This window comes from Lutra lutra, chromosome 2 (genome assembly GCF_902655055.1).
Source record: "Lutra lutra chromosome 2, mLutLut1.2, whole genome shotgun sequence".
Lineage (NCBI taxonomy): Eukaryota > Metazoa > Chordata > Mammalia > Carnivora > Mustelidae > Lutra > Lutra lutra.
This window is the reverse complement of record NC_062279.1, coordinates 161373851-161388120: the sequence shown is the minus strand read 5'-3', so window position 1 is coordinate 161388120 and position 14270 is coordinate 161373851. Positions and strand designations below refer to the sequence as shown.

Here is a 14270-nt window from a genome sequence, read left to right as displayed (position 1 = left end):
GTCACGTTCTGGGTGTTTAAGAATACTGCCTATGCATTTAACATAACAAATCTGTTTGGTTTTAAGAGTTTAAACTATGTTAAGGTTGTTGATAGTTTGCCATATTTCTTTTCCGGTATTGCACGGTTCTTTAGAGAATGATATGTAGGTAGAACTTTAAAATGTTCGTCAGTATCTAAACCGAATCCTATTTTATAAATAGCTTGCTTTGTTGCAGTAGATGTAGGAATGGTATGCTAAACTTTAGATTATTAAGTCACTTTCCTTTTGCAATATTTTAGGAAGCTTTTCGTCAATTCTGCTAACCATTTAATTGGTAGTGTTTCCAAATATGATCATTTCTCTCTTCTTCCACTTTTCTGTGAAATATAGGTAAACTTTTAAAAACTCCTGTCTTGAAATTTTCAGTGGTGAAATTTTTCTGAACATAGTAGAATTTTATTTCAATCAAAACCATTGCAGTCAGAACTAATGATAATGATCTGTAACTTGGCTGAAAAATTCGTGGTTAAAATGGGCTGATAACGGGCGCCTGGGTGGCTCAGTGGGTTAAGCCGCTGCCTTCGGCTCAGGTCATGATCTCAGGGTCCTGGGATCGAGTCCCACATCGGGCTCTCTGCTCAGCAAGAAGCCTGCTTCCCTCTCTCTCTCTCTCTGCCTGCCTCTCCGTCTACTTGTGATCTCTCTCTGTCAAATAAATAAATAAATAAAATCTTAAAAAAAAAAAAATGGGCTGATAACGATTTATAATATTTGTTAAAAAATGCTTTGTACATTATGTTTCAGTATGTTTCACAGACACCAGTGTTCTGTGATAATCCCAGTGTGATGAATTTCTGATATTACTACAGGTAGTACAAACATTTTTGATTTTGAAAAATACTCAGATGTATCTTTCATGTGTATAATTTCATCTAATTTAAAATGAGTGGATTTGCACACTGATTTTTCAAGGAGTGTATACAGTTGACCCTTGAATAATATGGGTTTGAACTGTGCAGTTCATGTGGATTTTTTTCAATGAATGCAGGACAATATTGTAAATGTATTTGCTCTTCCTTATGATCTTCTTAACATTTTCTTTAACTTGTTTTATGGTAAGAAAACACTGTACTATACATATAACATACAAAATATGTGCTAATTGACTGTTTATGTTACTGGTAAGGCTTCCAGTCAATAGTAGGCTATTAGTAATTAAGTTTTGGGGGAATCAAAGTTATACATAGATTTTTGACTGTCAGGCACCCCTAACCACCCCCCACCCCGCCAAGGGTGACCTGTAGTATTTTTTAAATTAAGGCTATATTTGAAATAGCAGCTCATCCCCATTGGAACTTAGTCCACTTCTCTGGTTAAGGAAATGAAAGAAAGAAGAGAATCTAATGTCATATATATTCTGGTTTTCTATTGCTGCTAACAAACCACCTGAAAATTTAGTGGCTTAAAACAGTAATTTATTGTCTTTCACAGTTCTGTGGTAAGTTAACTGGGCTCAGCAGTATGATTATTGCTTCCAGTCTCTCATGCAGTTGTAGTCAGAAGTTGCCTGAGAGTTTAGTTATTAGGTCAACTGGGGCAATTTATCCAGGTTGACTGACTTAGACAGCTGGGAGCTCAGATGGCCTTCACACCTGGCATGGGCCTCTCCCAGCATGGCATCTGGGTTATAGGAGGGAGCTCCCGCAAGAGCAGGCCCTTCCAGAGGCCAGGTGAAGCTTTAGGTCTTCTTTGACCTAGATCAGAAATTCCAGAGCATCACTTCCGCTAGATGCTTCCTGGCCAACCAAGTCACTAAGGCCAATTCAGATTCAAGTGGAGAGGAATTTGATTCCATTTCTTGGTGTTGACAGAAGTGTGTGTGCATAGAGAGAAGAGGAATTGATGGTGGCCATCTTTGGAGACTAGCTACTGCAATATAATAGATTTCAGTTTAACTAGGATATTTTCACATTTTTAATAGTTCATGAAATATATCTGCAATAGTCAACTGTTGCCTCTAGTGTTTTTTTTATTATTATGTATCTGTATACTTATACAGTGAATTACTTAGAACACTGAATATTTTTGTCCAGTTGTTGGCCCATTTTTTGCTTAGGTTCATTCACGGAATTGGACGATCGGGTGATATTTCTGCTGTGCAACCAAAAGCTGCAGGTTCTAGCCTTTTGAACAAAATTACCAATTCTTTGGTCCTGGACATCTTAAAGTTGGCTGGTATGTACTATATTAATCATAATATTTTGGCTGACCAGCCACACCCACCTTTGCTTAATATCTTTAGTTAATGCCTCTTTCCAAACAGGTCCTGAAGGGCTCTTGAAAAGACATAAAGACATACATATTTTTAAAAATCCGTTAGGAAAAAATAGAAAATCAGAGCCATAAGCCTGGAGGATGAATTTGGCAGTGAGCTTCCTGAGGTCAAGTACAGAGGAAGCACTGTCTATAACTCTTACTATTTGATTGAAGAATTATATCATTTCTGCAAGAAGGATGCTGGTTTTTTAGTGAAATAACTAATTTCTCCTTTACTTCTTATTTGTAGGTGTCCCTACAGTGACCAACTGCTTTGTAGTTCCCATGGCAACTGGTATGAGTCTAACCTTGTGTTTCTTAACATTACGACATAAAAGACCAAAAGCAAAGTATATTATATGGCCGAGAATAGACCAGAAGTCCTGCTTTAAATCCATGATCACTGCAGGTAAAAGAAAAAAAGTGACACGCATAACGTAGAAAATTCACCCTTTTAGAGGTGATTGAATGAAAAAGAAACTAAATGTGTTCTTATTCTTCCTTTTTATTGTAATAAAATATACATAATAAGATTTACTGGTTTAATCATTTTAATTTGATTATTTATTTTTTACAATATTTCATTCATTTGAGAGAGAGAGCAAGTGCAAGCACGAGCAGGGGGGGAGTAGAGGCAGAGGGAGAGGGAGAAGCAGATTCCCTGCTTAGCAAGGAGCCCAGTGGCATCTCCATCCCAGGACCTTGAGATCATGACCTGAGCCTAAGGCAGATGCTTAATCAACTGAGCCACCCAGGTGCCCCAATTTTAATCATTTTTAAGGCTAAGATTCTATGACATTAAATACATTCACAGTGTTGTGCAATCATTATGTAACACCATCTCCAGAACTTTTCCATCCTCTTAAATTGGATCTCTCCCAATTAAACAATAACTCCTCCTTCCCTGCTACTTCCAGTTCCTAGAATTCACCGTTCTACTTTGTGTGTCCATGAATTTGACTACTCTGGGTCCTTCATATAAGTGGAATATAGTGTATTTGTCCTTTTGAGACTGGGCTAATTTCATATAGCACAATATCTTTAAAGTTCATCCGTGTTGTAGCATGTATCAGAATTTCTTTCCTTTTCTAAGAGTAATACTCCTCTGTGTATATTTATATCTTACATTTTGTTCATTCATTCATTCGTTGATTAATACCTGGATTGCTTTCACCTTTTGGCTCTTGTGAATAATGCTGAGTAAACGTGGGTGCAAGTATACCTGTTCGAGTCCCTGCTTTGAATTCGTTAGGGTCTATACTCCAAAGTGGAATGTCTGTATCATATATCCCTATTCTTTGAAATGGGAATATGATTATCTGTCTCACAACCTTGTTTTGAGCATTGAGCAGGATGACATTTGAAATACCCAGCAGTAATCCCTGGAGCATAAAGGTACTAAGGGGCTTCAGGAATGGTGGGTGTAGATACATAAATGGGATACATATAAATTATTACCATAAACGCAAGTGTAAGGATCCAGGCATCATTACGTATAGGTGAGGCAAAAACTTTACGTTGGTATTTTAGTACTTAGCTTACTTAAGTCAAGGTGAATTTGGGAACTTAAGGTTAATTTTGAATAGCCTCAGTCTGTTGTAGGAAGTAAACTATATTGGCCTATAATTAAACTGCATAAATAATCCTAAAGAAATCCATTTAAAGGGATTCATAGTAAGGACATATAGCAGAAATTGATAAAAAGATACACTGATTTATGTTAAGTAGTATGAAGTTGTCAAGTCTGTTTACTTACATCCTGTTAACCAAAGAACTAATTACCAAACTTATGGGAAAGGTTGCCATATTGAAAAATGGGAAACTTTTCCGAAAGATATTAGGATTTGTATTACAATGTACAGTTTATCCTTTCTTAGGATATATTCTTAGGAAGCCAGATAGTTGTATCCTCCAAAAAAGCTTGCATTTTAAATGTTTGAAGGCAAAAATAGGGTTGGGTCGAGAGAATTTGAAAAATAATAGAAAATAAGCTGTCATTAGGAAGCACTACTTATTTAAGTTTTGTTTGTTTTGAAAGCTATGAAGGTATAGATATAAAACCCGGACATCTCTGAGCCAGTATAATTGAATTGATGATTTTACAGTGGCCAGGTTTTTATATTTCTATAGATAGAATGCAGACAACTTGATATGGATTATGAAGCACAGAAGAAAACTACTTGCTTATAACTGTGCTTTAATTTGCTGTGTGACCTTGGGGAAGCCCACTAAATTTTCCTGAACTTTGGCTCCCTTATCTTTGAAATGAGTGAGTTGAGGTAAATGGTTTCTAAGTCTCTTAGAGCCCCTAAGTGCATAAGTCCAGCCTGCTGTAGATTTGCTATTTAGGAATACTGAAGATGTGACTACATAATAACTTGATGTGTAAAATCTCCCAAGTTTATTTTCTATCCAGTTTGTAAGACTCTGACCACTTAGATTTTACTTACACCCTAAATACTTAGTAGCATTACAAAATATTAGGTTATCTAAGTGCTCTGTGCAGTGTTTGGTGTATATATTGCACATACAACTCTTGAAGTTTATGGATACCTAAATGTTCACCATGCAAGATTACACAGTTATTATTTGGTGCGACCTTTGATCATATGCTAATTAAGTGTACTAATTCAATTGAAAATTGAGAAATAGTTTTTATATTTAAATTGTAGAAGGCCTTTGTGAAACTGTGGGATAGGTCAGTGGTCAGTAAACTACTAAAGTTCATTACTTTTTCTTTAGGAGTAAAATATTAAATTGGTGATTGTGATTTGTTTTAGTACTTGAATGTATTGTTATTCTTGTCCATCTCTGAAATAAAGTGAACTTAAAAATGAAATGTTGCCAGGGGTGCCTGGATGGCTCAATCAATTAGGTGTCTGTCTTCCGCTCAGGTCATGGTGCCAGGGTCCTGGGATTGAGCCCCACATTGGGCTCCCTGCTCTGCGGGAAGCCTGCTTCTCCCTCTCCCACTCCCTCTGCTCTGTTCCCTATCTCTTGCTGTCTCTCTCTCTGTCAATTAAATAAATAAATAAAATCTTTTTTAAAAAAGTGAAATGTTGCCAGAGAATGAGTAGATTTACTTTTCTGGGGTCTGAAGTTGAATTGTGCCAAATGATCCTTTTTGTCATCAATGACTGTGTTATTGCTTTTATAGGTATTTATTTGACATTTGTTTTCCTTCCCAGAATTAATCTTTGTAGTCCTATCTAAGTGTTAAATAAATTTGTGGTCCTATTTGTGGTCTACTAGTCCTTCACATTATTTTGGCCTGCTTTTGAGTCCTAACAGTATCAAGCCATGTCTCTATTATTCAGGGAGGGTTGACTGATGGGATTTAGAGTTCTTGTGTGGAATAGCACTGCTTCCTAGAGTTCCAGGATCTTCCCTTATTTTAGTTTATCTAACATTTTTGATTTCTGATTGGCTTGGTTAGGTTTTGAGCCTGTGGTGATAGAGAATGTTTTAGAAGGTGACGAGCTGCGCACAGACCTGAAAGCAGTGGAGTCTAAAGTCCAGGAACTTGGGCCTGATTCCATTCTGTGTGTTCATTCCACTACATCCTGTTTTGCTCCAAGGGGTCCTGATAGGTAAATCATTTGCAAATATTGTTCTTTAGGTTTTCATTGGGTCTTTTAAATAAAATGCAGATATGCTGATTCTCAAAGATGCTTAAGTAACATTGGGCAGTAAATAGGTAAATGGACTAGCAGAGAAAAAGCTTGGTGGTTTGGGAAGATAAAAATTTGATATAGAAGAAGGAAAAACAACTAATACCAAGTGGAGATCTCTTTATCACCTGTGTAGACACAGAACATCTCTGTGTTCTTGCTTTTTTCTGTTTCTGATCTCTTTGCATCTTTTCCTCATTATTTAGTAGAAGCTTCTAAGCATAATGTTGGATTTACTTGTTTTCATTGCTATCTCTATCTCTTTGATCTTACAGTTAGTTTTCCTATATAAGAACTATTAGTATTAACAGATTTTTTGAATAGGAAATTTTAGGATTATTTATTGCCTTTTGAATTTTTTAATTACAAGATTAACTCACATGTACACTTAAGTGTACACAGTGGATGTCTCTGCATTTTGAGAAGAATGCATATATTTAAGAAAATAAAAGCATACTTTTATAAAGGATGTCCACAGATTTAATTCTGAAAATGTAATAGGCTTGGGTATAGTAATACAGATTTCTAGTTTTGACAGCAACTCTTTGTTTCATTTTAACATTTTGAACAGAAGTGCTGGTAATTTTAAAAACTATATTGACTTTGGTCTATTTTTTAAGATCAAATTATACTTTAGTTTTATTTAATTCATGGAATCACACAATTTGGCATTAATGAATGTATGTTACTATTTATTATTTTATAGGCATGTTTTAAGAGACATGTTAAGACCATGCTCTTGAAAATTTACCTTGTTTAATATGGGACTCTGAATTCTATTTTAAGATTATATTGCATATGCTTTACTTGTTTATGCATTACTTACCAATCAGTTTTTAAATTTGCATTGAAATATCAAATAAACATCACTATTCATTCTTCATTGATGATTTTCCTATCTAGAAAAATTTTCATGTGATAGAAATAAGTCACATTTCCAAAAATAGCACATGGGTATTTGTGATAGTTTATGCTTGAGGTTAGTTTTGTTTCATTTTGATTTTTTTTAGATGTTTACAGTATACTTGGTATAGAGTTAAGTATTTTACATTGTTCTCTCCTTTGGAAATAAACCACAAAAGTTTTTTATCAGCAAATTCTTAAATGCCACTTTTTAGTTCTGTTATCTAATGAATGTTTCTGACAAGAGTAAACTTTAGGAAAATAGTGATGCACAGTTATTAATATGTTTGAATGTCTGATTTTATTAAATTTAAAATATATTTTGATTTCTTTACATTAAGCTTATTCCTTTATAGTCTTAATTTGAATAGGAATATATATATATATATGTATATATATATATATATATATATATATATATGGTCTTTATCAGTTAATTGGACAGAATATTGTGGGACCAGATCAGTCAAAGGAAATGTAAAAAAAGGCATATCATTTCTTCTATCTGACAGACATCTTAAATTGGCCACTAAGTTACAATACAGTTTGATCCACATGGAGGATATTTTTTGTCTCCTTGCCTTTCATTAAATACCTTAATGCACCCCCTAAATACTAGCAGATTTGATCAATTCTGAATATTTAAAATAATTCACAAGTGATTTTTTTTTCCTTCTTAAAATAGTACTTTATGTTATAGTATCATACTTTAAAGGAGCTTTATTATTAAGGAATGCTTTTATTAGAACACAAACATACAAAAGTGACTTTTATGAAGAAAATACTTGTTTGTACCCAGAAAAGTTCTGTTTTTTAAAAACAACATTTGATTAATTTGAGTAATAGAAAGGTTCCTCTGTCAGTTTGTGAGGTTTATGAAAATGAATGATAAAATGACTTTTTAATTCATAATACCTTAAGGAAATAGTAAACTGAAAACCTCTGACAGAAGAACAGAATAATGTCATTCCTGTCTGTACTTTAAGAACATATTAATAAACATCTAAAAAAGAAAATGTATTTTGTAAAAATAAATGATAAAACCATATAATATATATTTGAAATACATCCTTATGGGAAAGAACTTTTATTGAGTAAAAATGCTTTGCTTCCAAATTCTTTGTATTGTAGAAAGAACATTTTTTAAAAAAAAATTTAATTTTATTAAATCATAGGATTTAGTTTTAGCTTCATAGCATGTGAAGACATTTCTATTAGAAATGGCCTCAGTCATAAGTAGTATTTGGTTTTGCAAGGGAACATCATTTATTACACTCTAATTGAAATTTATTACCTTACTTTGCATAGAGTTAGACTCTCAAATTGTTTTAATATAAGGAGCGTCAAATGAAAAAGTAAGAGTGAATTTAAAACCAGCAGCTATTTAAAAGATCCTTTAGTTTGCAAGTTGTTGGAAAATGTTATTTTGGTACTGAAACATTTAATGTTCTGTATTTTTTAATACATTAAAGTCTACTTGAAAATGTATTTTTTACTTTACGAGATGTTAAATGTAAGATTTCCTGAGATTTCAAGACATGCTAATTATTTTGCAGCTATTAGCTTTAGTATGATAAGCAACCAAAAGCATTTAAAAATGAACATACCACCTTGTGAAGGGGTCATTATAATCTGCTTTTATTTTTTATATGGGAAATCTTAAAAGTGATTTAAAAGCTACCATCCGTACAGATTTTGATAAATACCTGTTTTCTCACTTATTGGTAATATTAATTTAAAAGCTTTTTTAGGTTTATCCTAAAGTGCCTGCTGCTGAAAATGCTAAAATACCACTGTAGAAATTTCAGTTTTCCCATTTTTTTTCTGGTGTACATTAAGAATAACTATTGAATTAAAGAAGTTTTCACACTGTAATTTATAAAAGCACAGTAGGAATATGTCTTTCTGTTGAATATTTATGTTTGTAGAGTAGAAGAACTGGCTGTGATCTGTGCTAATTATGGCATCCCACATATAGTCAACAATGCATACGGAGTGCAGTCTTCAAAGTGTATGCACCTCATCCAGCAGGTAAGAGAGTTTAGAAAGATAATGTCGGGAAAAAATGATTTTCATATATTACAAGATTATTCCTTCGTTTTTCTTACTACTTAATATAGTAAAATCGACTGTGGTATCCTCACCTTCATGGAGCATTAGAAATTGGCATCTAATATCCATATGGTAAAAGTGACTCTTCTTTGCTGATCATTAGACTGATAGCTTTGGTCAGGACCAACATAGAACTACTTAGTAGCTTATTTTTTTTTTAACTTTCTGAGATTGTTTCATTACCAGTATTGTTGCTTTTCTAATATACTGGGTTATTGTATTTTTAAAACTATGTTGATGATTTATTCCGTATTTAAGGAATCACTATAACTTATTATCCTAGGGTGGAAATGGCTTCATTTGTAAACATTTGAGTGTATAACTATGAAGTTGGCAGGTTTAAAAAAAAGTTATGATTTTGTTATTTTAAGGATCAACCAGATTCTAGTCATCTGTTTTAGATTCTTTTTTAAAAAATTTATTTAGTTAGGGGCCCCTGGGTGGCTCAGTGGGTTAAGCCGCTGCCTTCGGCTCAGGTCATGATCTCAGGGTCCTGGGATCGAGCCCCGCGTCGGGCTCTCTGCTCAGCAGGGAGCCTGCTTCCTCCTCTCTCTCTGCCTGCCTCTCTGCCTGCTTGTGATCTCTCTCTGTCAAAAAATTTATTTAGTTAGTTATTTTGAGGGAAAGAGAGAGAGAAAGAACACGAGCTGGGGAGGACAGAGAGAGAGGGAGAAGCAGACTCCCCATTGAGCAGGGAGCCCAACTCAGCCCTCCCTCCCTGGACCCTGGGATCAGGACATGAGCCGAACAAGACGCTTAACAGACTGAGCCACCCAGGCGCCCCATAGAGTCTTTTTTTTTTTTTTTTTTTTTTTTTTTTTAAGATTTATTTATTTATTTTAGTGAGAGAGAGAGAGAGAGAGAGAGAGAGAGTGCGCATTTGGGGGTTAGGAGCAGAGCGAGAGGGAGAGAGAATCTCTAGCAGATTCCTCCCGACACAGGGCTGCATCCCACAACGCTGAGATCACGCTCTGAGCCAAAACCTAGAGTCAGATACTTAACTGACTTTACCACCCGGCACCCCTGTTGTAGATTCTTATTTTGAAAATACTCCTGGGCATCCCGTCCTGCTCAGAATTAGAGGCATAGCCATGGCTTGCAAGGCTTTGTGTACTCAGGCCTTTGCACCTTCTCCGTTTCATTTACTACTGCCCTCTCTCTCTGACCCGCTGCCTCTGGGCACATTTTTTCTGTTCATTGTGCCATGTGTGTACGCACTGCCCTGCTTTTGCTCTTGTTCCGTCCTCTCACTGGGTTCCTCTTCCAGAGAGCCGCATGGCTTTTTAACTCTCTCAGACACCCTATCTAAAATTTCAGGTTCCTTTTTTTTGCCTGCATTTTCTGACTCCCTTTTCCTATTTTATATCATACTCATTTATTCTAAAGTACACAGTTTTCCACATTATAACGTCTGTAAAATTGGGGTGTCTTAGAATCAGTGGTGTCTTATAGTGTTAATTGACAATGTTTTTTCTTACCTAGTAGTGTGGAAAATTTGGGTGCTTCTTAAAATTGATGGCCTCTTGTTCTTTTTCTCCATAGCACATATCACCATTTGATATGATGTTTATTTTTTTTATTGTTTAGTTATTGGTAATAACTAGAATTAAGATTTTGTTAGAGAAAGGACTTTGTTTTGTTCACTGTTATGTCTTCATTACTTAAGACAGAATGTGTTACATAATTGATATTCAGTGACTGGTTCCTGGAAAAATTGGATGAATAAATGAAATATTATATTTACTTAGAGTGGTTAATTACTTGTATTAAGATGTGGATAGCTATTATCCATGCATAGTATGAGTTATATAATCTATGTGCATAATGGTGTTAATCACATACTCAGTTTTGACACACATGTGGTTTGTGTTACCTGGGGAAGACTTACTCATAGATTATCTGTGGCCTTCTCCAGTGCAGTGGTGAATGTCCTTAGCCCAGTAGGTCCTAGCTGGTAAAAAAAAAAAAAATAATTTTTGGAGTATACTAGTATCATTTCTCATATAAATGTAGTTTATATGATAGTATTAGCTGATTTGCTTAACTTCTTTACTGAAAGGTTGTATCAGGGCACAACTAGGTGCAGGTAACAGAAGCCCAACTCAAATTCAGCTAACCAGTGAGGAAATGATTAGTTTATATAAATCTCCAGGTGGAGTGGCTGGTAGGCATGTTATGCTAGAGGAAGACTATTTATCATTACTTTCATATCCTTTTCCATTATTTCTTAACTTTTTAAGGAACTTTTCCATCATAATTCTATTTTTTTAAAGATTTTTATTTATTTATTTGACAGAGATCACAAGTAGGCAGAGAGGCAGGCAGAGAGAGAGGGGGGGAAGCAGGCTCCCTGCTGAGCAGAGAGCCCAATGCAGGGCTCGATCCCAGGACCCTGAGATCACGACCCTGAGCTGAAGGCAGAGGCTTATTAACCCACTGAGCCACCCAGGCCCCCCTCTGTCATAATTCTAGACAAGATTATTTCCAATGTGAATGGTAGCCAAGAAAGGTTGTATAATTTTCTACACTGGAAATCTTTTTTTTTTTTTTTTAAGAGTTTATTTATTTATTTGAGAGAGAGAGAGAGAGCACGAGAAAGGGGAGGGTCAGAGGGAGAGGTAGACTCCTGGCTGAGCAGGGAGCCCGATGCAGGGCTTAATCCTAGGACTCTGGGATCATGACCTGAACAGAAGGCAGACACCTAACCAACTGAGCCACCCAGGCACCCTCTATACTGGAATTCTTGAAAACATTTTATTTCAGTGATTTGTTTTTATTTCCCTTTTCCCCTTTCCTCTTTAATTTTTAGCAGTCTCAATTATTTTGAAAGCATGCTCTACTTTGTCATCACTTCTAATTTGTGAGGTGATTTTACTGAAACTTTAATCAAAAAATAACACTTTAAGATGGATGAGTGATATTTAAATAGTTACTGTATTGTTGCAGATACTATATTAACTTCTAAAATGAGCATTTCTTAAAAGGAAAAAAAAAAACTGTACTTAAATGTTTTAATGTTCCCAAATTGGCCCTCACAAAAGTGAGTTGGTGGCACTGTTGCTTTAAGCCAAGGAAATACTTGGGTCTTATTGAGTGAGACTTGCTGTTGATGACATTCTAAAAAAAATTATAGTTAGTTTTAATTCATCTCCATAGTTCTTCTTAGTAATATGCCATTAGTAATGCCATTTATTGAGTACCCACCATTTGTCAGGCATTCTGCTAGACTTTTAAAGTTTATTAGCTTAATCCTAACAATTTAAGGTGTACTTATTATTTATTTCCTTTCTGCAAATGAAGAAACAAACTCTGAAGGATTAAGTGACTGGCCCTAGGTCCCGTAGCTACAAAATGGCCCATTTAGTTCAGTGTGACTTCAGAGCCTCATATTTTCTCTTAAAAAACAGAGTGCTGAAATTGCAAATACATTCTTGAGAAGATAGTATTGTAGTAGTCAGTGGAGAAAGCTATAACTAAAATGTTTCAGCTTTATTCATTTTATTTTATTTTTATTTTTGAAAGATTTTATTTATTTATTAGAGAGGGAGCATGAGAGCAGGGTGAGGGGCAGAGGGAAAAACAGTCTCCCCGCTGAGCAACGGTACTCTGAGACTGTGACCTGAGCCAAAGGGAGATGCTTAACTGACTGAGCCACCCAGGCACCCCAGTTTTTTCTTTTTTTATTTTAAAGATGATGCTCCAGGGGTGCCTGGGTGGCTCAGTGGGTTAAGCCGCTGCCTTCGGCTCAGGTCATGATCTCAGGGTCCTGGGATCGAGCCCCGCATCGGGGTCTCTGCTCAGCAGGGAGCCTGCTTCCTCCTCTCTCTCTGCCTGACTCTCTGCCTGCTTGTGATCTCTCTCTCTGTCAAATAAATAAAATCTAAAAACAAACAAACAAAAAAAGATGATGCTCCAGAATGGTTTAATGAAGAGCATATAAAATATTTTGGTATGCACGTGTCATCCCCAGGAAGGTGGCTTTGAGGAACCAGTACTTCTGTTTATATAGTAAACTGACTAATTTAGGAGACTGATGGAGTATGGATGGTAGGACAGATTAATGGAGAGGGATGTCGTAAAGTCACAGAAATACGTAAGATTGATTTAGAGTTGGAATGGATTACAAAGCTCCCAGAGTGTGGGAAGCAGCAGCTTCGCTTACTAAGAATTTGCAAAAAGTAGGTGTTATACTACTTATTCACAGACCGACTTGTCAGGTCATTCAACAGATACAGGGTTCCCCCTGATGTGCCAGGCATCAGGTTAGGCACTGGGGATACAGTAGTAAATACCACAGTGTCCTTATATTCCTGGAGCAGAAGGAGACAATAAACAATAAGTATGACAGGTCTTGATAAATGCTCTGGATTGGGGAGGGGGTGTCGGAGTAAATGGAGTGATCTGGGAAGTCCTCTCCAGGAAGTAACATTTGAGCAGAGCCCTGAGTAATAGGAAGGGGTGAGCCTTGCAGCTCTCCAGAGTCCAGACAGAAGGTAACAGCAGCAAGTAAGTGCCAAGACTCTGAGGCAGGAGTGTGCTCGGAGGATGTGAGGAAGAGCAAGGGGGCCAATATGGCTGGACCAGGGCGAATGAGGACAGCAATGACAGTAAGAGATTTGAGGTGCCCTAAGGATTGGGGATTTTATCTGTGGTATGGTTGTCAGCCACGGGAGGGTTTTGAGCAGAAGAATGACATGTAATTTACATTTTTCAGCCCTCATTCTGGCTGCTATGTGGGGAGTAGACTGTAGGAAGGCAAGAGTGGAAGGCTGTTGCAGAGCCCACATGAAGTGTGTTGGTGGCTCAGGCCAGGGTGGTGGCCATTAAGGGTTAAGACATGGTTGGATTCAGATGTATTTTGAGAGTGGATCTTACAGGGTGTGCTGATGAATCAGACGTGAGGTATGAGGAAATGAGAATTCAGGGACTCCAGGGCTTTGGCTTGGGTAGCTGGAAGAATGGAAATGCCACAGGAATAATATTTTGTTTTATAAACGTGGGCTCTTCCTCCAGGTTACCTCAGTTTTAGGCCCTGCTGTGCCTTTGATTGCCTGTGTGACTTTCAATAAGGTGCTTTAACTGCCTGGATTTGAATCCCAGCTGTGCTGTTAAGTACATTTCTGACCTTGGGCAGGCCACTTTAATTTTATTATGCCTTAATTTTCTCATCTATAAAATAGCTATTATAGTAGCACCTACCTCATATGGTTATTATCAGGGCTAAATGGGTTAAAAATATAGAGTGCTTAGAACAGTGCCTGATGTTTAGTAAGTTCTCAGTAAATT

At 36.3% G+C, this 14270-nt stretch overlaps 1 protein-coding gene across 1 annotated transcript in view; it reads left to right on the top strand.

Moving 5' to 3' along the window:
- The window catches only part of SEPSECS (Sep (O-phosphoserine) tRNA:Sec (selenocysteine) tRNA synthase), a 34167-nt gene that overhangs the window by 1399 nt on the left and 18498 nt on the right, over positions 1 to 14270 (top strand). Inside the window, exons 3-6 of the mRNA XM_047719029.1 lie at positions 2099 to 2217; positions 2549 to 2707; positions 5735 to 5888; positions 8801 to 8903. Of these exons, the coding sequence (XP_047574985.1) occupies positions 2099 to 2217; positions 2549 to 2707; positions 5735 to 5888; positions 8801 to 8903 (535 nt within the window). The remainder of the gene's footprint in view (positions 1 to 2098; positions 2218 to 2548; positions 2708 to 5734; positions 5889 to 8800; positions 8904 to 14270) is intronic.